General features: G+C 41.3%; 1 protein-coding gene across 2 annotated transcripts; it reads left to right on the top strand.

Moving 5' to 3' along the window:
• The first annotated feature begins 2994 nt into the window (after positions 1–2994).
• Positions 2995–22129, top strand: C18H5orf63 (chromosome 18 C5orf63 homolog). 2 transcript variants are annotated; one of them, XM_005356125.2, is made up of 5 exons: positions 2995–3030; positions 4795–4896; positions 16160–16277; positions 20291–20347; positions 21152–22129. In XM_005356125.2, exons 3-5 carry the CDS (start codon positions 16167–16169, stop codon positions 21329–21331), a joined length of 348 nt encoding a protein of 115 aa, XP_005356182.1. In that variant the 5' UTR covers positions 2995–3030; positions 4795–4896; positions 16160–16166; the 3' UTR covers positions 21332–22129. The 2 variants fall into 2 exon arrangements, with proteins under 2 accessions (XP_005356182.1, XP_005356181.1); XM_005356124.2 differs by having other exon boundaries at positions 3016–3203.
• Positions 22130–26641: the final 4512 nt, after the last annotated feature.

Genomic DNA, 26641 nt, shown 5'->3' with positions numbered 1-26641 from the left:
CTCTCAGATCATTTCCTGCAGTTGGCAGTACCTAGAGAGAGTGACTGATGAGATAAACAAATATGTTCATCATAAGAGCAGAAAGACACAGGGAACTCCTCCCAGGTTCTGAATATTTCTACCATCGTATCACCCAACGGTGGCAATTACTGAGATAGCCCCTCCTAGTCAAAGTCCAGGTTACATGTTCTTTGAGTGGCAGCACAAATCCAGGTTACAGTAAACTAGGGCAGGCATGACGATCACTCCCTGCCGAGACATTGTTTTTTTAAAGCATTCTGAAGGAAATGCTTTCATACCAACAGCCATGTCTTTACTTCTGCTTTCTCAGAGGCAAAGCCAAGAGGAAAGAGTGAAGCCGCCACCCCCTACACCCACAAGTCTAGCTAGCCCTCATGAGGCCTTAAATGGAAGGCCTGACTCCAAGTCATTTCTGGAAGAACAGATAGTGTACCGTCTAAAGTACTCTTGAGTTATCTCAGGAGTGACAGACCAGCCCTTCCAAACAGACTGTTTCTAGAGTTAGGCTGAAGCCTTGGACAGAACCACTGAGATAAGTCTTGAGGTCTAAGTACAGAACTCGGGTTCCAAAGAAGTCAGAACACAGACTGCTGTTTCAGTTCTCAGGACAAACACTAGAACTGGAGTCCACAGAGAACAATACGTAGGTCAAAGGCCTACAAAAAGAATATCTGAAATAAAATATACTGACCCAGTGCTATCTAAAGACCTTCAATCTTACCTTCACATCATTTGAAACATACTAAAAGCTGTGAATAGCTCCTGTATATTTTTCTATAAAAATAAATATATAATTTTGTTTTTTGTAATTATTTAGCTAAAGTCACCAACAAATACACTACAGTGTTTCAGTATTCACCACACTGTAGTAGCTCTGATGTGTCTAGACTGTATCAATAGAGTGTTGTTTTCAACGAATGCTAAATCCATCCTTTAGTGACACCCACACATGTTCTACTCTCTGACCCTTGAATAAATGTTTATTTTGCTGTGGCCAATTTTTTTTGAGATAATCATTTTTTCTGTTCAAACTCCAGAAATTCTCTCAAACAAAGGTCCTTTGCTTGGCACAGGGGTGTGGGAAATCTGGACCTAGAGGCCAAACTGTTCTTCTGGAATAAAAACCCTAACACAGACATTCCCAAAGTGACTGGGCACTGATAACAGAAACAGGGATTCACAAGCATTTCAGGAAATTCTCGCTCTCAAGTATGCATTCTGAGTCCTGGGCTACCACTTAAAACCCATATAACTACCCCCCCAAAAAAATCTTACTAATGAACTGTTAACTCTGGAAACGAACTTTGACTCTTTGGGGGAAATTTACCTATAACAGACAGTACAAGGCTTTCATTATGACCTTTGGGGAAAACCATTCACCTTCAGTTTGTGAAATCAAATTTCATAATCCAGCCAACTATACAAAGCTTCATTTTCCAGCGAAACAAACATGAAATTTGGAAGCTGACCTTTAGTTACATTTCTAGGACGATCTTTCTATCACTCTACAAAATGTACAATATGCAGGCTCTAGTGCTTACAGCTAGACACAGCACTAGCTCTCAAGAAAGACTCTCTCTGTAGCTCTTACACAGTGCCATGTCCCTGCTCAGAAAGATTGGGACTTATCAGAGTGTATCAACAGAATCATAATTACAGGTCTGTTTACAGGCCCCAAATCCTCTTTTGGCTGCTAACAGATGCTGAAGCGATAAAGTACGAACTTGAAAATTCGACTTCCAAATTGTGTCCTCTACCAATATCATATAATCAATATTATTTGTCTAAGGGATTCATTTCTGACCCATTTTATCTCTTTTTTAAACACTAAATACACAGTGATTTTGCTGTTGTTGTTGTTGTTCAGTGATGAGCCCACAGGTACTGGCGGCAGAAATGAAATTCAATATGCTATTTTCTCTGAGGATATGGGCAAGTTACTGAGCCTCCATTTCATCATCCGTAAAATGGTACTTAATAAGACCGTTCACAGGATTAAATGTGTTAATGAGGACCAAGCTTTGGATGTGCAATCAATAAATATTAAGGTGAGCATTATTATACCTATTACCCATCATTTTCTTATTACTTACAATACCACCACACCTGGAGCCTATACTACTTAGTCATCTCCTGACGTCCCTGCTTGTTCCACCTATACCAAGCTATTAATTTCCCAAAGCTAAGAGATCCTTTTTGAAGACAAAAAAAAAAAATTATTCCAGCTCCCCTTTCTTCATAGGGATGTAGTCAGTCAGGAAGGATTCCAGCTGCCCATAGCACAGGCCTGACCTGGCTACGTGGGTGGGCTCCACACTCTTCCGCCTCTTTTCACCTCTTATCCCCAATCCCCTTGGAACTTTAGCCATACTAGTCAGTGGTCTGTACATGGCCCAAGCTTCATTCTGGGGTTCTGTCAGCGTCCTGAGGCTGTCATGTGCTAGTCCAAAAGCTACTAACCAGCTGACATTCCTATCTTTTCACAAGTCATATTTGTTCTCTTCCAAATGCTTTGCCTAACAAATAAATTCCCTCTTTAAAGGAGAATTTCCCCCATGTCTGCCTTGCCTCCAAGGTTATAAGGTTGTAAACGTGGAGAGGTACAGTTCCCAGTTTTTCTCATCCTGTTCCTTATAACCCAGTTCAGCTCCCAACCCAAAGGAAGAGGAAGACAGTAAATACTCCCGTAATAAATGAATGAACGCATACAGGGAGAGGTTAAAATGCAATCTCAAAATGCTGCTTCTCAATCCCCAGGCCGTTTCCTTAACACACAGGGCCTCTTCTCTACTTCTTCCCTCCTTCCCTTCCTTTTTTTCCCTCTTTTCTTTCTTTTCAATACATTTTAGCGTGGCTCTCTCATCTACTGATTCAATCCCTGCTCTCCCAGGGAACAGATACAACACCCTGAGAAGTAGGAGCCCAAGCGGCAGGGCGGCGCCCGTGAGCCGGAAGTGCAGCGCGCGGCGGAAGTGCAGCAGGCGGAAGCGGCGGCGGCCGGGTGCGGAGGTGGGTGATGGCGCCGGCGTTGCCGGGAGCGCTCCCTAGGCCGCGGCGCGCTGCAGACCTGCGTGGCCGTCAGAGGGGATTTAATTAAGCCGAGAGCTATAAATCCCCGAGCCGCTGGGGGGAGATTGTGAACTCGCGCTTGTGGCGGCGCTCTAGGAACTGAATAAATGACGGTAGGAAAAATAGAGCTTTTCGAAGAAAGCCGAAAATGTCCCAACTCATGCTTCTTCCAGTGATTCACAGATGCCCTGGTCCCGGGTTTAATTGAATTCTATGAAGTGGCAATATCACACTTGACAGCCTGCTGAGTTGACTGCCTTTTTAAATAAATGTTTTTGAGCAGCCATGTTGACCTTTAATTGGGGTGAAAAGGTTGAAAAGTGCAAGAGGAAACATTGTGAGTGCCAGGCCCCTCTGGACCCGGCTGTCTGGACCCCGTCTTTGCTTTATTGGGAAGAAGCAGCCCTCTGGGCTGTGGACAATAAAAGAATAAATCAGACATTACAGTTCTCAACAAATACTTAGCCCTGTCGCTCACCCCTGACAAATACCAGCTAATACAATTTTTAATGAGCCCAAGTCTCTGACAGTTGTCACTAATGTGAATAGGTATCTGACTGTTTCTAAGACTCTCTAAAGTGGGTTTTTGTCTGACTAATCTTTATCCTTATTGTTGTTAATCGTGTTTATATAAAACTGTATTTTAGTGTTCTTATAGAAAAAAATAAACTGTGTGGTCTAGCGTGACCCAAAGATGGTACTTAGACTATGTCATATCCTAACATTAGTAGTGTATTTCCCAACCTAAGATGGGCTCCTGTGACTACACATTCCCTTGGTTGTTGAGCCGCTCTGGCTGTCTCCGTAGAACACTGAGCAAGTTGAGTTGACTCTTAGAGGCCACAGTCATCTCCTTCAGTAACATTCTGTGGAGCAGCTTTACACAGTGCTCGTGATGCACTCTCCCAATATTTAGAAGTGCACGCGTGAGGTGTATACAGGTAAACGGCAGAGGATAAAATGCAAGGGGTCCCGCATGGCAATGGTGCTTATCTACAATCCCGGCACTCTAGTTGAGGCTGACAGATCTTGAGTTCTGGACCAGCCTGAAGACGGAGTGAGCCCTTGTTTCGGCAAACAAACCACCACCAGCAACAGGAAACAAGTATGCCCTGGGAAATGCTGAGTGAAGCAGAACTAATCACGGTTCTACGTGAGCTGTTGAGACTTAATAACCTTGGTCCTGCTCTCCTGAGGCATTGGCTAGAACCAGAAAGACCCCGTTGTGAAAATTAAAATGTATGGGTTGCTTTAACAGGTTCCAAGCTTTCCTCCCTGTTTGCTGGGGTCCACTTGAAGCTACCTGCCAGACAAGGATCAATAGCTTTTGTCTTTTTGGCTAGAGGAATATGCAGTTTTATTTAGACAGACTATCGGCAGGTTAGTAATAGGAAGGACTATTTTTCTGACTTGAGAATTGATTGAGCTGTGCTTCTGTTTTGTTCCGGTTCCCTAGTTGTGTTGTACTCATAGGGGCACTGTATGTACCCAGAGGCACTAGAGAGAGGTGCCTTCAAAATAAGTTTGTTTTAACTAAAGTTCTTGTATTTCATATCTTGTATATATGCTAGCTGGACAATATATTCAGTTACTAATTCTTGTGCTTGGGACTTCAAACGTAGTATGATGTTGAGGTGATGTAAAGTAGCGAGGGGTTTTATGTTCCTTATTGTAAATCTAACTTTTTGCACTGTTTTATTCAAGGGATATACATCAGAAGAAACAAAAAGAAAGCTGGAATAGCTCCTGAATGGGATTTTATTCCTACTGGCAATTTTTTTGAAGATAAAATACCCCCTGGCTCAGGTATGTGTGGCTATACATGTAACAGGACCAAGTAAGGTTCTCCAGCTCTTCTCTTTGTTTGTATAGCAAGTCCCAGGGACAAAGTCATTCAGGGGAAATCTATAAAATGAAAAGTTGTGGCTAATTCACATAAATACATGATTCTACATCCCTGCCCCATCCCTGTACATGTAGGCTCAGAGATCAGAAAACATAAAGACAATACCTCTCTTCTTTCTCTAGTTCTTATCCAACGGTTAACTTCCCAGAGATATAAACAAAAGTTAAAATGTCTGCTGTTGTTAGAAAGTCTTTGGCTCATGATTCCAGAGGCTGGAAGATGTACACACACTGATAATGAAGTCTTGGCAAGAGTCCCCCAGCCATGGCCCATCACACTGGAAAACTAGAGAGCGGGCCAACCATGGACAGAAAGGGCTACTTTTCAGTCAGACAGGACAATGATAAGCATCCTCTCCCCGTTCTCACCATAATGTTCCATGACCAGATATCTTCTAGGCTCTACTTCTTAGACATTCTGTCACCTTGCTGATGCCACATTAGGGGTGGAGCTTCCAGCACTTGAACTTGCTCGAATTGTATCCAACACTTAACGTCAGTTATATCCGGCAATGACTGGTTTACTTTATTAGCTGTTGTGTTGTCCGGTCTTTCCTCTCCCCTAGGTTCTTTAAGGGCAGGGACAGTGTCTTAGTCACTTTTATGTTTCTAGTACCTGACACTACATACACTCAGTTCATGCTATAGACAAACGACAATGTCCCTGGAGGAAGATTACACCTATAAAGAAAACGAAAGCATCACTGGGAAAGCAGCAGAGAGAAAAGAAGGAAAATTAGAATCACCTTCCAGGGAGCGAGCGGCTAAGTGCACTTGGATGTAATGCGTTGATTACCAGCATGGACCAGGGAAGGGTATGTTTGAAAATCCACAGACTGTCTCCAGACTGCCTTCTAAGCAGATCTGCCTGGCGAACTGTAGAGCATTTGCTGTTTTGAGTTGACTGTGCAGGCTGGATGGTCCAACAGCTCTGCCTCTACACTCTGTCCAGGCTTACCACGTTCAACCCTTCACCCAAATATCTGCTCCACAAATACTTGAAGAATTATCTATGAAGGTATGCCAGCTTACTAACTTACCCAAGCCATCGGCATCTTCATTTGATCCTGTCTCAAGGGAAAGGATCTGTCACATTGCTATCTTAAGCTGAATTGTTTAAATAGCAGTAAAGAAGATCCACAGTTGTGGGTTTTGTTTGTTTTTTCCCTCCTTTATTAACAACATCCCAAGTTCAAGTTCACAGCACACATATAAAACAGTACCGTTGCGCGATACATGCTGCTTCAGTCTCTTAGCTTGATTACAACCAAAACCAGAATGTTATAGCTATAAACAAATGAACTTCCTCTTATTGTTCCAGTACTTTCTCATATTAATAATGAAATAATAGGAAAATGGGTTTTAGTTCGGTCCTGGAGGAGAGGACATGGCATTGAATTATTTGATATTTTACTTCTTAATGTGTATGGTTTTGGTAAGCTAAGAGACAGAACACTTATATTAGTTAACAGAAAGTCAGCTGAGGCCTTCGGAAATATACTGTGGAAAAGGGTTTTCATGTTTAGATAGAAACTAATGTGAGTCTTGTTAGATATAGAGATCAGAACCCTGTTTTATGCTAAGAGAATTTTCTATCTGAAACCTCGTTCTTTCTTCCCATGAACCTTAAAGTAGCCTTAAACAAAACACATAAGCATATGCCCTTGTTCAAAGAATAAAATAGGAACAAACAAAAAAAATATGATGTACAAAAGACTTAAACATAGCTTCCTTATCTAAAGTCACTTTCCAGTTCCAAAATTTCAAAATATTTTATTAGTGATAACTGAGGAAGAACAAAGTTAAGTCTCAGAGTTTGTAGACTCTTATACAACTCAGAGTTTCCAGGGCCTGGTCACGGAGTAGACAGTTCTCAACATTCAAATTAAACTCTGTGCTTGTACAAGCTTATGACTTATTGATATTGAAAGACCAGTGACTCGCTGGATTTGCAACAAAATACTTTGCAGGTCTTGTGTGGTCATCTTTGGAAAGATGAATTGGAAATAAATAGAATATTAATGACAAATGAAAGATACTTTAAATTGCAAACTTGTTTTTAGCAATGAAACTGATATTACTCTCTGGGCATAGGGTGACTAAAGTGTTTTAATGAAATTGTCTTCTTGCTGAGTCAGTATTAAATATCAGAGGGACTGGGTCATGTTGGTTGAGAAGGGTAATGTCAAAAGGAGTCTATATAATTTCTTATGCACTTTGTTCCCATTCCTTGAACTGGATGGTTTTGCCCTCAATCTTAATGCTGTCTTTATGGGAGGATGGAAGTTTTAAATTGGTTTTTAAACTCTGTTACGCCCTCATGTCTAATATAAGCTATGCACAGTATTCATGTTTTCTTGCTTTCAGGAATGAGTTTGCAGCCATTTTGTCAGAGTTGAACTGAACATTGTTGCACACTCTGAATTTGTACTGTGCTGCTCTGGCTCCAGGCCGGCTGTTGAGTCAGCATATCTGGGGTTGGGGCAGAAAAAGGAGGGTAGCACGTGCAGACTCCGTTGTGTTAATTAGTCCAGAATTCCCTCTAGACGACTCCTGGATACTTTGAGGCACGGGCTGTGGAGTATTAGCATTGTTTTATTTTTCTGAGTTGGATGTTTTGATAGAAACCTTTTCTTGACCCTTGACATTGTGGCATGCACCAATCCCATTACTGAGGAGACTCCTCTGAAGTAGTAATCTGGAGGGAGTGACTGTTGAGGTCTAAAGGTTCCAAAACACTCTTGGTGTGCTGAAGATTCTTTTTCTGCTGCACATCTGTCAGCTTCCTACAGGCCAAGGCAAGGGCAGCAGTGCCTCTGGATGTGGGGAAGAATGCCAAGATGAAGAGGGTATGTCATTTAAAATAACATTTTAAGTTGAGCATCTAAACTGCCTAGGCTCCCACAAAGCCAGTACGTGCAGTAGGATCAGAAACCCATTGCCATTGTTCTTGAGTACTCAGTAGTCCTCATTGTCCACTATGTTCAGAGAGTCCGGTTTTATCCCAGGCTTTTTCAGACCCAGGCCAGCTGGCCTTGGTGAGTTCCCAATAGAACATCCCCATTGTCTCAGTGTGTGGGTGCACCCCTTGCGGTCCTGAGTTCCTTGCTCGTGCTCTCTCTCCTTCTGCTCCTGATTTGGACCTTGAGATTTATGTCCGGTGCTCCAATGTGGGTATCTGTCTCTGTCTCCTTTCATCGCCTGATGAAGGTTAATATTCAGGAGGATGCCTATATGGTTTTCTTTGGGTTCTCCTTATTTAGCTTCTCTAGGATCACTAATTATAGGCTCAATGACCTTTGTTTATGGCTAGAAACCAAATATGAGTGAGTGCTACTGCACTTACTGGCTTTGTGGGAGCCTAGGCAGTTTGGATGCTCAACTTACTAGACCTGGATGGAGGTAGGGGTTCCTTGGACTTCCCACAGGGCAGGGAACCCTGACTGCTCTGCGGGCTGAGGGGGGTGGGGGACTTGACTGGGGGAGGGGGAGGGAGATGGGAGGCGGTGGCGGGGAAGAGACAGAAATCTTTAATAAATAAATAAATTTAAAAAATGAAAAAGAAAGTTAATAGAACCATCCTTAAATGTGTTTGCAGTTATTACAACCAAAAGGTATGTATCAAAATGTATCGACAACAAAACATAATTATGATTATGTATCACCTATTGGACATTAAAATAAACTGTGTCAGCACTATTAGATAAAAATAAAATAAAATAAAATAAAATAAAATATGATAACATTTTAAGTACGTCCTAATAGTGTGTCCGACTCCCATGGTTAAACAGTTTGCCGATGAGTGCCAGGCCACTCTGATGTCAGCTCTCTCATTTCCCCGCTTAGTGCTGTCTGAAGCCTCTGCTTCCCAGTTATGAGAAAAGGGTGAGAGAAAACAATTGAGAGTAAGCAAGTATATTCACACTTGTGTATGAATCGCAGAGTGAACTCTGGTCTTCTCTAAATAGCTGCATTTTTTTCAGCTTCTAAAGACAGAAACTTGTTCAAGGTCTTGTGCAAGCATGGGCCATCCCCATGCTGTTTCTCCAGTATGGGATTGTCCTTTCTTGGGTTACAAGGGCATGTGAGACCCCAAGCCTGTGAACATGCTTCTCTTGAGTCCCTGGAAAGTGTGAGATCAGGACAAGTAGTCGAATTTCCATTTTACAGTTGGCAAAACTAAGGCCCAAAAAGATGAAGAGTTTTCCTGCATCTCAGAAGTTAGTGGCACTTGCATTTCTCTTTGGGATCTGTGTTTATGGAATCCTCACCTAAAAATGCATTCAGGGAATTCAAACATAGAATTCCAATGTAAACTTTACATGAAAATGAACTTTTAACTACTTATGCTTAATTTTTCTTATTGATAAGTTTGAATGTGAATTATGTTTACTTAAACTATTTTAATCTCTCCAGCAAGCTTATTAGAACTGCTTGGGACAAGTTTTATCTTTAAAGATAATCAACAATTCCAACTTAACATTGTCTTAGGGGCTTCTGTTCTGATATGCATGGCTTAAGGAAATCATTAGTATTATTGTAAGGACTTCTTTTTCTGTCTGTAAAAAATAAGGACAACAACAACAACAAAAATAAGGACAAGTACAGAGAAAGAGCTACTGGAAGGGGTTATTCTTTGTTTAAAACCTGTCGATGGAAAAATCGTTCTTGAAAAGCTCTGTTTAGGTGTCCTGGTTTGAATTTTCTGAAAATTTCTGAGTGAATTAAACCACTACCTTATGCCAGGGTATTTGCTCTCCAGTCTTACATAGGCACAGTGCTGTCCGTTTAAGTAGTGTTCACAGTCTGAAATATTGAACTGTATCCGAAGTGTTTTCCAGTCCTGCAGTTTCTCACTTCTGAAACCATTGTTGCTAGGAATGTAAGTCTGCTGTCTGAGGCCAATAAAAGCAAAATTTCAACAACAGCAAAAAAGAAAGAAAAAGAAAGAAAGAAAGAAAGAAAGAAAGAAAGAAAGAAGAAAGATAAATCATTGTCAGTTTTTATAAAATGCTCTTAGAATTATTAATAATTAATAATTAAGCTTTGATTCTATGTTCTGTTTTGACTTACACAGATTTTTATATTTATTGTCCCTTTTAAGATAATCAACTTTTATCTCCACTCTTTTCCTCCTTTTAAGTTGTTAAATCGGGCAGGAACCAGTCAAGGGTGTGAGTTAGTAGCAGACATTGGTTTTAGGATTAATGCCTTTGGAGCAACATCAGCTACATCTCTTCTGGCCCATGTGTGTCATTCCACTGTCCCATTCTAGGCAAGCCCTCATCACTGCTGGGCGATGGACTGCTCCCTCGTTCTGGAAACACCCTTTCCCACTGGCGTTCCTCCTTCCTCCACAGTTGTGCTGCTTGTCCTGGCTTCTCTCTGCCTGATAGCTACAAATTGGATTGCCTCAAAGGGCCACCTTGAGCCCTCCTTTTCTGCACTGCTGAGATTATCTTATCTAGTCTCACAGCTGCAGATGCAATCTTTATACCAATAAAAACTCTAATTTTTGTGTTTAGCTCTGGCTCTTTACATGAGTGCCAAACCTGTATATGTCACTGTCCACTTGAATCTCAACATTTCTCTAACTACTAACAAATTAATCTTCTAAAATATTGGAAACAAAACACTGTTCAAACCCATCAGTGGTTCCCAAGACACACATGATAAATCACACATGGCTTGATAGCTGTTAAACATTCTCTAAAGTCCTGTACTGTTCTTCTTTCCCAGCTGATTTTCCACTATTCTTTTTCTTTGCTCTGTTCATGTTTTCCCACCGTCAATATCCAACCCATGATTTGGAATATTTCCATTTTGTCTGTGTATCCATAAATCCTAAATGATTTGAAGCCCTTCTCTTGTGACAATATCGCCAACTTTAGCTCACAATACTCGTTTTTTTCCTTTCTCTAACAGCATTTTGTATCACCTTGTTGTTATACTTTCTGTCCTTCTAGGTTACCTGTCTGTACATGTTAATATTCTGACCAGATTTTTGCCTCTTCATGAATGAGGATCATCTCCTATTTCCTTTCAACCTTTTATTTCCTCGCCACTGTGGAACTAATGAGTAAATGGTCATGAGTTTGCTAATACTATAAAACATGATATAACTTTTATCTTAATTAAGAACCACCCTTCTGAATCCACAAACTCCATCTAGAATTCTCGTTGCTTGTGTGTAGTCTATGAAGCTGATGTAAGCTTTACTTGAAAAGAAAGAAACTAAACACCAGGATAGATAAAGGGAAAATGTGATGGCTTCATTTTACTGAGAATTAGAAGGGGGGTGTTCACGAATTAAGTGGTAGGTATGTAAAATATAAATTTAATGATTTTAATCTTACTGTGTAGACAAGTCTTAACTTGAAACAGCTAAAGAACATTTTCAAAAGGTTATTGTGAACAGATTACGTGTAAATGCCATTGAATGTGGCACTATGGAATCTGAACATAGAAACAGATACCCAGATCTGTATTCCATGATTTGTGGGGAGCCAGGGAATACTTGAGTGAATATGTAATGAGCAGATGAAGTCCGAGTGAATGTGTAGTGTTCACATGGGCACAACCATGTCAAAGACAAATGCCCAACGCATGGGAAACTGGCAAGCAAATCATCAGCTCAAACTGCGTAGTCAGAGTGAAGCTGAACAGTACGCTCAGTACAGTGGTCCACAAGTGGATGTCAGGGTCATTGCTGTGACACTGTGTCTGATTTGTGCCACCTTCTTAGTTCCCCAGGCCTGAGCCAGACACTGAGAATGTACCTGCTATTGCACCTGCCACAGACACTCCATATTCTTCTTTAACCCCTTGGAATTGACACCTCAGAGGATCTGTCTACCGAGAAGTTTAGGTTTTATCCCTGTATGGTGTCTCTCCCCTTCACTTCTAGGGGCACAAGGGCCCTTCCCTCCCTCCCCTGTTCTTGCACCCAAGATCTTCAGTTAGGATCTTAAGTTAGGTTGTAGGAAGTGTGGTTCAGATTCAGCTGTTTGCAACCCAAAGAGAAGTGCCAGGGAGGCATCCTTTGTCCCTGTTTCCCTAGGCTTAGGCAGAACCCAGTGATCTGAGTCACAACTCAACAACCTCACCTAACTACATGAACTTTCAGTCTGCTAGAATATAGGGATGGTTCCCGAAAGAGGGTGTGTGTTTCTTTTCATTTGGGTGAACCAGGAATGTTATACTTAGATGGTAATGCAGATGAAGTGGCAAACTTAACCTCTCACACGGCACAGATGACTAAACAGAAACCTTGAGCTCTCTCTATAGAACACAGGTTCAGCAAGAGCTATGATAATAGTGTTTGCTTAATGTCAGCTCAGCATTAAATTTACATTATAGTCTTGTGCAGAAGCTCCAGCATTATCTGTTAATAACCAAGGTGGTACCTGGGTTTATATAGACTTCTTGATTTTGCACATGAGCTAACACCGTAGCCTGCTGATGAATGATTATGTGAGCTTAGCGCTTTGGTGTGCCAAAGGACTCTTTGAATGGATAGAATTCTGGTCAGTGAAGGTCAGTTTCTCTACTCAAGCGAGAACAATGTTGTTTCCCTCCTAATCAGATGCACACAGTGGTTGAAAAATCCAGGAGCCCCACATAAGTGATGTACAGCCACAGCCTGGGCAGCTCGTCATGCCGAAGTGAATAATCCTTAATAAAGGCTCAAACAACCATAGCATCTTCCTGCACTATAATCAGTTGCCTTCATGGTGTGCCCTTCAGTGCTTCTCGGGGAAATGCTATAAAGTTAAGTTACCTTCTCTATCTTGCTTCAAGGAAGGCTGAATTGGTCCAATCAGTCCTCCCCCCATGTTGTGTTTGATTCTGCCATAAAGACCAATGAAGTCTGTCTCTGTTGTGGGGGAAGGCTAGTTTCCCTTTCTCTTTCAGGGAATCCGTGCCTCTGAGTAGCACTAGACTTGGAACAGCAGGAGTCACTGTCTTTATTGTTAGGCTTCAGAATTTTCTTTAAGCACATTCTAAATCCAGTTTTATGCTTTTCCTACTTTCTTCCAGTCTGTGACAAAGGTGACCCAATTGTGCTTCTTTGATATTATGAGCACAGTTCTTTGTGTTCCTGTTACAGAGACGTATAACAAAATACAAAGAATAAAATTGTGTCTGTCTGTATAGTAGGAATACATGACTAAAGGGACATAATTTTAAAACAATGTTGTCAGTAAGGCCTAGGATTACAGGTTTCTAATGCCAGCTGCTTAGAAGGCCAAGGCAGGCAGAGTTCAGGTTCAAGGCCAACCTGGACTACCGGGTCAATTCAAGGACAGCCTGGACTATTTAGTGAGACTCTTAGAGCTTTTGTCCAACATTTGTGACTCCCTAGGTTCAGTTCCCAGTACAGGGGATTGGGGTGAACTTTTGTCAGCTCATGACTGGGAGCTAATAGGCAGAGGCCACTTTTCAGGATGTTTTTTAATAGTACTCAGTACGGTTCAAAAATAATCAAACTAATGAAAATGTCACAGTGATAGAGTGGCCCTCACAAAGATTTTACTTCAAGAAAACATAATTGGTGAATGTGACTTTGACAGCAATGGCGTAAGGGTTTACAGAGTTAGTAAAACAATCTCAGAAGAGTATTAAAGTGCTCCCATTGGAGTATATCATTTTTCATTTAATTTTTTATAGCTATAAGTGAACTTCAAGAATTAAGGAATTATAACTTTAGTATCTGTCTAGCTGAAGAATATGGAGCTTTTTCTTCATATAAGGCTCTAATGTAAATTTATAATACACTTCTGTGAAAGAAATAAGTTAATTGAACAATATAGTAAAAATGCATGTACCTTAGACCATTAAAAAATACTCAAGTAAAGCTGCACAGAGTTGACTCCTTTCTCGGTAAACAGATGTGCGCGGTTTAAGTAATTAAAAACGTGTGAAAGCAGAAGCAGCAGAGAAGAGCAGTAGCTGTGTGTGCGTACAGGGGCCGTAGCATCACTGAGGGCTCTACTTAGTTGTCTGGTTGATTGAACAAATATTCCAGCAAGTCTGAAGTGAACGGCAGCTCTGTTTACTATGACAGCCTTTATTTGTCTTGGGTGCAGCCAAGACCACATGCTGTGTTGTGTCACATTGGAAATACTGAAGCCAATTTCCATTGTGGATGTGAATATTTTTTTTAAAGCCTTAACACCTCAGTCTCAAGTCAGCTCGGTAGGAGCAATAAGTTTTCTTTTCCCTTCCATTTGAGCCAAACATCAATAAATCTTCTTTCCTTCCCCCAAAAGCATGTAGCTGTAGTTCGCCATCCTGGTTAGTCTGGGTACACTGCCCTTGCCCCTCCCATCCTCCTCATTTCCAAGGCCTATATCTGCACTGTTTATAGAGCTAACTTTATAATTTATGTGGATACCCAAGCTTACACTCAGTTGAGAATCTCACAGAATGTTGTAGCTTTCTTTACATTTGCTTTTTACAGTGATTCTGAACAGCAGATTCCTGCAGAAGTCATATTACATTCCTCTTCCTTGCATTGCCAGGTCATTTAGCTAGCAGGGAAATCTGGGTAGAAGTGGAAGGCTAGGGGATTGTGAAAGAGGTAGGGGAAAGACTGTTGCTTTCATGGATCGGTATCTGAGCTTTTTGTCCTGTGGTCCTTACTGTAGTTCGGTATGAGCTGGTAGGGTGTTTTTCTAAAGTCCTATCATTCTGTCTGAAGTGAGTTTAAGGCTGCTTTACGCTGAGAAGCCTGTTGCCAGAGAAGGGTAGCACTTGATAAAGGCGTGCTCTGTCAAGTGGAGCCCAGGAGGTCTGAAGTGGCGGAGGCAGCAACTGAGTGCCTCAGTCCAAAGTCAATAGACACCCTGAAGAGCAGTGCCTTTTAGCTTTGAGACAGGCCTAAGAATGACTGGTGTCCACACGGAGTGGTGGAGCAGAGGTGAGGGTGTGGGAGGGAGAGTCTCACTCGAGTATTTTAACTCTTGAGCACCTGTTCTATGCACATTGATTGTGCATGCTGAGAAATACTGGCGCGAACAATACCTGCTCTTACAGAGCTGCGCTGTAGAAGGGACAGAAATTACTGTAAATAATAAGGGGCATCCTGAAACGGAAGCACATGTAGTGAGGTTATGCATCAGGTTGGTTCACAAAAATACTGTGACTGTGAGGATAGAGAATTACAGGCTAGCTGGCATTGGCCAGGTGGTCAGTAGACCATGTAGAGGAGGAGAAAGTGGTAGAGTTAGAGAGGGAAGGTGAAATTGAGAAATAACGATCCCAGGAGTACGTTCATCCGGGAATAGCTGTAAATGGTAAAGGTAACTATACACGTGTGCCTTAGAAGTGAAATTGCAACATTTATAGATTTAAAGACAAGGCTGGAGGCTCCGTGGAACAACTAGGAATAACAGGGTGTCTTAGTCAAGCAGAGGAGCAGAAGAAGGGGGCTTCGAAGCCCAGTGTTTGACATGCTGCTATTAAACTGTTCCTTCTGGAATCTCTCCAATAGAAACACCAGTGCGTCTGCATGTGAAGCTTTTGAAAGTCATGGCACTCTCCTTTGAAAACACTTCTTAAGGCATTGAACAGGCTTCTTTCCTGACAAGTTAGCTCAGACTATGTCCCTCTTAGGCTTTCTCTACCTGCAGTGTTGAGCTTCTCCATCTCTTCCAGTGCAGGAGCAGAGCTCTCCTTGGAGATGCCTTATGCTGTCAGCTGGGAACTATTTCTTTTACCATGGAAGGGCTGGGTGGTGTTGGATGCTTGCCAGTAGGATTAAACTGTTGTGACTAAAAACCACCTCAGGACACCTCTACTTTTAGAGAGTCATCAGGATGCTGGCAACATCTGCAGTTGAAATTTAATTTTCTATGCAAATTAACAAACTCATGCAGTTTGCTTACAGAAACCAAGTGATTAGGCACAAAACTAATCCATAAATAGGATTTGGGTTTTTTTTTCTTTTTCTTTTTTTAAATTCTAAGTTCTGTTTTGCCTGGAGTACAGTGTATTCATTGTGGACACTTGCCAAACATCTGGACCTTGCTGACACTCCTGGAGCCAAAGATACAATTCTGAAACTTCCAGATCCAATCATAAGCATGCAGGTTACTGCTTGTATTCTAAAGAGCAGAGTTGATGGTGCATTAAGTTTGTTGGCTTATTTTTCTTTTGGCAGAATTAAGATGCTCTGGTTTCAAGGAAACAGCCTGCAGATTGCCAAATCCTCATTTGGACTCTTGCGAAATCTCTCTGCCTCTAACACCACTCTGCCTGTGCTGACCTTATTCACAAAGGTACTGAGTGAAAGCTGATATTACACTTAAAAAATAAAGTGCTATTGTTGGGTGAAAAAAAAGTTATATATCCATGAAAAGTGGTCAAGTCTGTAAAGAAAAGCAATAGGAAAAATTTTTCTCAGACCTGTTCTTCGGTATTTTGTCCCCAGACATTTCACTGTTTCTCAGTTATTGAAGGTACATTAGTATATACAATGGTCATTTTACCCTCTCATTTAAAAAAGAACTATAGATTATAATTATGATGTTTAAAACTATGCTATTTAGAAATAAGTCAGTTCTTATTATTTCTGGTAGTTACATCGTAAAAAAGAAACAAACAAAACACTATAAACATTGAATTAACAAATACAAAATCTAGGAAAAGTCCTGGATTGGGTTCCCATAAGCACCTGGTCACGGTACTTTTGTGAACTAACTAATGTATAACCTTAGTTTATGTATGTTTGTGTTTAAAGATGTCTTATTCAGTACATAGTGTTTAGTCATTAACATGTTGCTCACGGCCACCAGTAATACAACTTGTCTAACATCTGTGTTTTCTCCATGACAGCTTTCTTTTAGCACCATGCTTAGGAGCTGTTTTGTTTTGTTTTGTTTTGTTTTGTTTTGTTTTGTTTTAAATCACCAACAAAAAACCCAGCCACAAAAAAATGGCATTACCCATACAGTTACCCCCATGGGACTACCTGTAGGGATACTGATTTATGTTTACAGTAGGGACCTAAAACAAGAAGACAAAGCATTACCTTAGGAGACCTTACTGTAGAAATGAACACTTCTGGCACTCAGACTTGGTACAGCTCTGTGCAGAAGCATGTTTGTGACTCACTATAAAGGTGCTTCTAGTATTGTTTGGGGAGTTACAAATTTTATCACGTAGGCAAATTCACAAATAAAGAACCTATGAATAATGAAGACTCATTGTACTTGTTTTCTTATTCCTACTTAGCGCTACTAAGCCACAGGTGTGTGTGTGTGTGTGTGTGTGTGTGTGTGTGTGTGTGTGTGTGTGTAAGAGAGATGTGAAGATATATGTCTTTTCTATATATGTGCACACATATGCATGGAGACCTAAGGTTTAGCAGGAATCTTCCCTCAGTCACCTTATTCTTTGAGGCAGTCTCTCAGACTTAAGGGATATAGCTAGTCTAGTAACTCACCTGCCCTAGAGATCTCCTGTCTCCACCTTACAAGCACTGGACTTCCAGGCAAAGCCACCGGGCCCACCCAGCATTTACATGAGTTCTAGGGATCTGAACCCAGACCCCAAGCTTGTAATGCAAGCGCTTTAACCACTGAGCCATCCCTTCACAGCCTTAATTTAAAATTTTTAAGAGTTTTTCACCCTGTAATTTTGTAGAACAAGCATTAGTAATGTCTTTTTTTCTAGTTAACCTCACTCTGTGGAATTTATAATCAGAAAGAAATGTGAAGACAACAGAAGTTTCTTTTTTAAACATAGTAATTCAAATTTTTAAAAAACTTTTTTGGTAGATTTTCAGATTTTAGCCATTTGACAATTTAAAGACATTCTGACAGTTGTCTAATAACCAAGTCTGCTAATTGTGATGGTCCACACCTGTGTCTCCCAGCACTTGGGAGTCAGAGTGAGCCAGGAGGATTAGAGAAGGTTTGGTCCCAGCCTAGGCTACATAGCAAGCATCAAAGAGCCAGGGCTTACATAATAAGACCTTATCTGATCCTCATCCCCTGCCCAAAAAAAAAAAAAAAAAAAAGGAATAAAGAACCAAAATAAACAAACAAAAAAAAAAAATACAGAGTTAACTTCTAATTGAGAATATTTCATCTAATTTCATGCATTTATGTCATCAATATGTATTGTACTGTTGGAAATTATAGAGCCAAAAATATTCCATTATCTGAGACAATATCCCCATAAAACTAGTTGTACTTACTTGGCCTATGATTGTCATGCACTGTTTGTTGGTTCCAACAGCAGTTGAGATAGCCAAGAACATTTGCAGAAAATAATCAAACAGACAAAAGGACAATCTTCTCTTCATCTTAATATGTATACTGAACCCTGCAAAGTACATAATAAAATATAAGTAACACACAGTCCCATAGAAGAAGTATAAAAGTCAAGAATTTGCCCTTTATCTATGACTAGTAGAGTACACTTTGCAGATTGAGTTAAAAGGGGTGGGGGGGTTGGATTGTTTTGGTTCCTGGTTCCAGGGAGCACCTGAGTCAGGAAACAAGGTTACCAGTTTCTTCAGTTTTTTAATCTTCTGGATTAAATTAACCTTCGTATTGGCTCTCCTCTTTTATGACTGCAGCAACCCTGAGCCCAGCTCTCACACCTCAGACATCTATAGAAATCTCAACAGGAGACCCATAACTATTTATGGCTGATTGGTCCATCCCTGAACCAGTTGTAGGCAAAAGAGATAGGATACCCTAAATGTTTGCACCTGGTCTTGTGTTCCCCCTTTTCTTACTTAGAGATGGAATCGGCCACATGCCTAATAGTTCCTTGGAACAAAACTAGCGTTCTTGCTACAAGAAAGGATGGGTGGGTGTTAGTAGCAGTCCAACAGTTCAGGAGTAGGGTGAACAAGTGCTGTGAAGAAGCCTCAGAAAGGCCGTCCTGGCTACGGACCTGTTCTTATCTGGGCTCCTTATCCTTTCCAAAGCGTGGTGAGCCTTTAGAAAGATCCACATAGATACACACTCACACACTTGCATTAGCAGCTTATACAAACTTCAACAAACCTGATTTCAAAAGCAAAACACCTTGACTGGGCTCAGTCTCAAACTTTGCTATAAGAGCAAACTATAAAGAAGGACATTAGGTACATCTGCAACTTAGTATGTTCTTGTTTGGCTTTTACTTTCACCTCTTACATTGATCTTGTAACACTTTCTCGGAAAATTTTAGCATGATTGTCTTACAGCAACAAGCTGTCCACAATCTGTTTGTTGTTAGTGCTAATACCAATTTGATGAGGTGGATCCAGCCGAAAAGATCTAGAAATATTCAAGTCCTTATTTGCAAAACATGTTTTGAGTTAAGCTGAAGAAAAGGCCTGTCTTTTATGTAATTGCTTATCTCTTCCCAATATTTTAAAAAGCAGCTTTTGCACAAGCAGAACTAATACTGAATCTGTGTGAGCAGCTTTTACACAAGCAACAGTAGTGCTGAGTCTATTTTGAACAGCTCTTACACAGGCAGAACTAATACTGTATCAGTTTTGAGCTCACATAAGAGAACCTATAACTGGACTCTTAGGCACAGTGGCTAAGAGACCATTAATATCTGCCAATCTGTGTTCTCCCCCATCTTCCCCATAAGGCAGTTGAGAATACAAGCCACAGCGGGTCCTAGTGCTTGCCTGTGCTTCAGGTAGAACGTTAGCCCATTGTGGGTGCCTCTAGTACTAAAACTGAGAAAGCACTGTGAAGTGCTACAGTCGTGCGTCTGAATTGAAGACAGTTTGTTTTTCTTTCAAAGGTAGAACGGTCCCTGTTCCACTCCTCCCTGATAGAATTATTCCTCAGGACTGAGTAGGAAAACCAGCACAATGAAGTTCAGTACTTCCTAGTCAGGAAAGGCTTAAACCATTCAGGTCCATTGTATGGAGCCACCAAGTTGGCTCTTCACTTAGGACAGAGCCCTTAGCTAGGTAAGATAGGTCAGTGAGAAATAGGGAACATGTGATATGCACACACAAACACACACACATACACACACACACACACACACACACACACACACACACACCAGTAGGTATATACACACATATGAGGAAAATAAAAACAACACCCAAAAAGTGTGGAGAGCGTCTACCATGAAATAGTAGCTGTTTAATGAGATTCTGTGGTGATGTTTGCTTTGGAAATAAAGCCGTGTGATTAACCTAGTAGAAAACTGTCCTTGGAAGTAAATGTAATACGCCTTTGCTATGTGTTCGGTTTTTTCTTAGGTGGGAGGTGTTGCTCCAAATGCCTGCCTGTGGGCTTAACAGCTTTTTTTGTTCTTGTAGAATCCATGCCCACTCTGTGATGAAGCCAAAGAAGTCCTCAAGCCTTATAAAGACAGGGTAACTTTCATATATATGGGGTAAATAGAGCTTACTGTATAAAGTATCTGCTTAGATCCTTTCTTCGGGAAAAGAGATTAAATGATTTTTCACTTAGATTTTGTTTTTATCCCTCGGAGAGTTTAGGGACTGATTTCCATGAAACCCATTACCCCGAAGTGCTTTTCTCTGAATATTACTCTCTGAATATTACTGGATTTTTTTTCCTCTCTGATTCAGAGTTAACTACCAAGAGCATTCATGCTTACTTTACACTCTGGTCCCATTCCTTTTCTCTTACTTTGCAACTTCTTTTTTTTTTTTTTTTTTTTTTGGTTTTTCGAGACAGGGTTTCTCTGTGGCTTTGGAGCCTGTCCTGGAACTAGCTCTGTAGACCAGGCTGGTCTCGAACTCACAGAGATCCGCCTGCCTCTGCCTCCCAAGTGCTGGGATTAAAGGCGTGCGCCACCACCGCCCGGCTACTTTGCAACTTCTATGGCTGTGTTTGCCTTTAGCAAACCATTTTTGCTTGGCCATTCTTACACCAGAACACCTACATCCTTATTTCGAGGCCACTTGCCAGCTCGGATATTGGGAACAGGGCAGAGCCCTGGTGCTGAGTGGAGCAGGTGTAACAGAGAAGTAGGGAAATCAGGAGATGGAGTATAGTGTAATGAAAACAGTCAGGCTTTGAGAATTGGGGCCACTGGCTTACTGTAGACCTACAACTTTTTCATTACAACGTCTGCAGTTGGTGCATCATTGCAGTCAGTGCATTGCTCCGTGGCCTGTAAAACACAGTGCTTTAACCTCTCCGTGTTTTAGGTTATTTTACAGGAGGTGGACATCACACTTCCAGAAAATGCTACTTGGTATGAAAGGTATAAATTTGACATCCCCGTCTTCCACCTGAATGGCCAGTTTCTGATGATGCATCGAGTAAACACCTCCAAGCTTGAGAAGCAACTTCTGAAACTTGAGCAGCGGGCGCTGGAGACAAACTGATGTCTCGTGAGTTCCTCCCTCTCTGTCAGAAGGCATCTGCCCAAGGGGGTGACTGGGGTCTTGGATGTCCTTGTCACTTTCAAGGTGCCCTTATGATGGTATAACATAAATATGTTGCCGTTACTCCTCTGTTTGACGCAAGCACCTACATGAGAACAGTCTATGTATGGGCATTTTGTAACCTAGTGCACTGTATGGAAGGGGAAGCTGTAGACAGGGAGGGATCTGTTTGGTGGTTATTGTTCCCTTTTGTGCCAATGTGGAAACACGTGTCGTGCCCTGGACAGTGCCCTGATGGGAAGGAGATGCTGCAGTCCTGCTGCTAAGCAGCCCTATTACTTTTAGTGGCGTAAATGCTCTTCCACTAAATAAACTGAAATGTGAATTGTTAATAACTGTGCACAGCCAATAAAGGGGTGTTTTAATGAATACATCTGCACGCAGCTATTTCAGTGGAATTTAATAATACCTGTTTAAAATTAGTGTTCACTTTTGTTGAGTAGAAGAGAATAATTATCCTAGCCAAGGAGGCTTCTCTTCAGAAAGACAAAGGAGATTTACCCCTCCAGAATGTATATAACAGACTCCGCTGTTCATGTCTTCGTGGAATTGACTTGTAATGTTGAAGACGGCCTTAAGTTCTCATCAGTTAAGTCAATTCAACTAATTGTACGATAGTAACTTTGTCAAATTTTAATATCTTGGGAAAATTCATTTTTCATCATAATGGAACATATATGTATATAAATCTAAAGTACCATGTTATATAAAGTATTAAAATATGGTTTTGTACCCTTATTTGTGTTTTGTCAGATTTGTCAAACATTGGAATGGATTCACTATTTTCCTCTTAAGTCAGATCACCATGAAGTTCTTCTATACACTGTTAGATATCGTGAGCCACTAGACCATAAGTGAGCAGTGTGATTTAGTCTTCGAGTTATAGGATATTACAGCCCACTCACCTTAGTCACCCTTTGACACTGTCCTTATATTATGCCTGAGGAAGAATCTAAAGTTTAGGGAGTTTGGGAGTTAGTTCATAGTCACCCAGCCACTCGGCCACTCGACCAGGTCTTGCCCAGAACCCTGGCATTTCTTTTGTTCTCTGGACTTACAGTAGTTGTTCAATTGTATTGTTTCAAATACAGCATCTCCAACCAGTATGGGTTCAACACAAAATAAGCTGTCCAAAGTCTAAAAAAAAGAAAAAAAAACTTATAGTGGCAGCAGAGATGGCTCAGTGTTACGAGCACTTGTTGCTCTTCCAGAACATAGGTTCGTTTCCCAGCACCCACATGTTAGCTCACAACCATCCATGACTCCAGTTCCAGGGGATCCAACAGGAACACATGTGGTACATGTACATGTATGCAGGCAAAACATTCATACACAATCAGTAAACTAAGGAAATTAACAAAAATTAAAATCAAAAAGTCCTTATAACTGGAGAGCAGTGTTCATAATGTACACATGTTGGTACTATATTTATTAAGCCCCTTAGTAGACAGACTTCTAGAATGACACCGATGTCCTCACCCCTGAATAATTCCCTCCCCGATGAGTGAATAGAAATGTCGTTGTAGCTGTATGATATATGGCAAAGGGCCCAGGCGGTAGTGACTCACGTCTTTAATCCCAGCACTCGGGAGGCAGAGGCAGGTGGATCTCTGTGAGTTCGAGGCCAGCCTGGTCTATGAAGCAAGTTCCAGGACAGGCACTAAAGCTACACAGAGAAACTCTGTCTTGAAAAACCAAAAATAAAATAAAATATGGCAAAGGGGAAATTGTCCTGAGTGTTCCTGCTCTGATTAGGTAAGCCATTGAAAGCTTCGGAGGCGTCAAAGAGGTCATTTCTAGCTATCCTGGAAGCAAGAAAGTGTCTTGTGAGCTGCCTGTTTGGGGCCACATAGCAAGAAACTGGAGGACAGTAGCCAAGAGGACAGTGGAGATGTTAGTCTTACACCTTCAAGGAAGTAAATTCTATCAATAGTCAGTGAGCTTACAGAGGACCTAGCCCTGAAGGAGAACTACTGCTCTAGGTAGCACCTCAACTTTAGCTCAGTGAGTCTCTGGTCAGAGCATCCAAGTACTCCACTCTAGATGCTCAGACAGTAGGGTTGACCATAGAGCGTGCAACTTGGCTCCTCTGAAGCACTGCCCTGCTGAGTATCGCCCAGTGGTGATGCTGTGTAGGAAGTGCAGCAGCTAAAGGTAAAATAGCACTTCATCACAGTTTCCACAGTCAAATTTTTTTTTCAAGTAAACAAAGATTTTATAATGCGGTGCTGTGTGGTAGTGCACACCTTTACTTCCAGCACTCGGGAGGCAGAGGTGAGCAAATCTCTGTGAGTTCAAGGCCAGCTACTATATAGTGAGTTCCAGGACAGCCAGAGCTATACAACAATACCCTTTGTTCCAAAAAAAATTTACAGTGTGCTTATTTCCAAGATATTGGAGGGTATTGATAAAGACATTAAAACAATAATGCCAATTCCAGAAACTATTATGTCACATCCATGATTGCAGGAGATTAAGGAGAGGATACTGAGAGGGTTTAAAAAATAATAATAATAAGGGTGAGCTCTCTCACTTAGTTCCTGCCAAGATCAAAGGCATGGGGTCACCTGCTCTTGAGAGAGAGAGGACAATCAGAAAGCTGGTGTATGTCCCGAGACATACAATGGTCCAAGAATGTCTTTGGCAGTCAATGGAGAGACAGTTTGGCAAGCATGTTTGCTGTTGTTATGACGAAAGCTACAAGTTTGTCCAGAGAAGTAAGTGTGTGTGTGTGTGTGTGTGTGTGTGTGTGTGTGTGTGTATTTGCGTGTCTGCCTGCTTGTCAGTCTTCCCTGACCAAATGTGGGCCAAGCAGGAAAGAAGGCACTTAGTGTAGGGTCCCTTCAGTATAATATTAATTTATAGATATAAATATAGATATATTTACTACATGTATTGTTTATCTATTATAGCATTATAAGCTCACTATAGCTATCCTATGATGTGAGCATTGGTTACATAGCCTAATGTTTCCTACTTGCAGATTATCAACTAATTTACTTCTCTTTAGAGAGCAGTGGTTATGTGATGAAGATTCCTGGAAATCTTCAACAATCTTTCTGGTCCTGGTAGCTGGCAAAAGAGAAAGGCAAATACCTGGAAATGTGGTATCTAAAAAGCAATTTGATTATGCCACTGTTGACAAGTCTCAGAATGTCACTTGCAGGCATTTTCCTGTGATACTTGTAGCAGCAGGTACTTGTCTGAAATTACCTTCACAGAGACTGATTTGTTCTTAATGTACAGATTTATACCATAAGCTCAACATCTACCCCCGCAAAGTGATGCAGCTTTCCTTCCCCCACCCCCTTCCTTTAAGCTAATACTTTAAGGATTAGAAGGAACATTGAGTTGGGGTCTTCTGTTGCTGCTCTCAAGTAGTCATTTGGTCTCTTCTTTACAGACGCCTTATTGGGGTGTTATAAGGACTTCCTGGAGTACATACTGTTTGGGCAGTTCCTTTGAGCAAACAGGATTCACTCAGACAAGGCTTTTGATTTAATAATGTAACAGCTTCATGGACATCTACAGCGGAATCACAATACGACATGCCATGACAAGCGATGCCACACACAATACAACATGCCGTGACAAGCCATAGGAAACAGATCCTGCCCTCTCACAGTGTCCTGGTGTCCTCTCTTTTGTTCCCCTGCTCATGTGCTGGACCACTGCAAAGCTGCAGCCTGCCCATGCCCATATTTCCTTCTGAGATTTCTATTCCACAGTACAACGCTCTGAGTGGCTTAAGGCCAGCTCTCCTCAGCTTCTCCATTTTGGAATCTCAGTAGAAATTTTACCGATATTTTACAGTCAGCCACCTAAATTGTAAGGTAATTGAAAGTCTGAGAGTACTGAAACTATGAGCCACCTTTTGGACAAAGGCCATTCCCTAGCCCAGTTGGCTATGGTGATAAAGGTCATGTAGCATGCAGATCGTGACCATCGTCCTTGTCCATGCATCATAGAATGGAAGCAGGGCAGGCATAGTGATCAGTAACTGCTACACATCCAAACATTTAAATGTGTCATTTCACTATACTCACCAAAAGTCAAGAGGATGGTGAGTTCATTCATATCCCTCTTTGTAGAAATTAAGAAGTCTCGAACCAGAATGTTAGGCAAAAAAGTTATCAAGAATTTAAGAAATGCATGATTGAATTACTGGGGAGGTGATGATGGTGAAGGTTTGGGAAACACAACTGTGAGGTCTCAGTTAATGACGAGTGTTCTTGCTTTACCATTGTGTAAAACCTGGTACTTATTCCTTGAGACAGAAGGTTTAAGAAGATGAAAAAGTTAGATTTGTGTTGTATTTTATAGGTAAGGAAAACGGAACATGGTGAATTTGCCATGCTGTGCTTCATCCTGGTAAAGATTAAAATCCAAAGTGTGACACACAGGTCTTAGGCTTGAGGTGCAGATATTTAAGAGCCACAGGATATGGTTGGAATTTTATCCACTTGGCATATTAGGAGGAAAGACCTGGAGTATACCTATCTTTACATAAAAACAGAGAAAGTTGCCACTGGAGGGATGAGAGCTGACAGAATTGGGAACAGTAGGAGCTTGTCCATTTCCTGTTAATATGGTAGCTGTGATTTGATAGTACCAGGCTACCGAAGATAACACACTAAACCCGATAGCCAGAGATCCTTCTCCTGGGGGCTTGCATCCAAGGGAAAGCCCACATCAATGGAAATAGCCGTCTTCTTAGAAGAGGAGCTTTCCTGCATACTGAGAGCTTTAACTGTCAGGAGAATTAGGACAGCTGAAGAGACTCCAGGTTTAAAACAAGGGAATCAGTGCTGCCATAAACTGAACATTCCCCAAGATCCCTGAGTCCTTGTCCCCAGACTTGGAAATGTTTCTCATAGTGAAAAGGAACTTTGAAACTGTGATGAATCCGAACATGGAGAAATTCTATTATCCACATTTAATTGCATGTCTATTAAGAGGGAGACAGGAGTCTTGACTGCAGAAAAGGAAAGAGGAAATGTGGAAACAGAAGCATGAGGTTAGGCTGACACAAGAAAGGGGTCATGAGCTTAGGAACCTTGGTGGCTTCCAGAGGGTAGAAAAAGCAAAAGGTCATAGGGCAGTGGTTCCCAACCTTTGGGCCATGACCCCTTAGGGAGTCTGGTGACCTTTTCACAGGTCTCCTAAGACTATCAGAAAATTCAGATATTTATATCACTATACATAACAGAGGCAAAATTAGAGTTACAAAGTAGCAAGAAAACTAATTAT

Source organism: Microtus ochrogaster, chromosome 18, assembly GCF_000317375.1.
Source record: "Microtus ochrogaster isolate Prairie Vole_2 chromosome 18, MicOch1.0, whole genome shotgun sequence".
Classification (NCBI taxonomy): Eukaryota; Metazoa; Chordata; class Mammalia; order Rodentia; family Cricetidae; genus Microtus; species Microtus ochrogaster.
The sequence above is the reverse complement of the archived record's forward strand: the minus strand, read 5'-3'. Positions and strand labels throughout refer to the sequence as shown.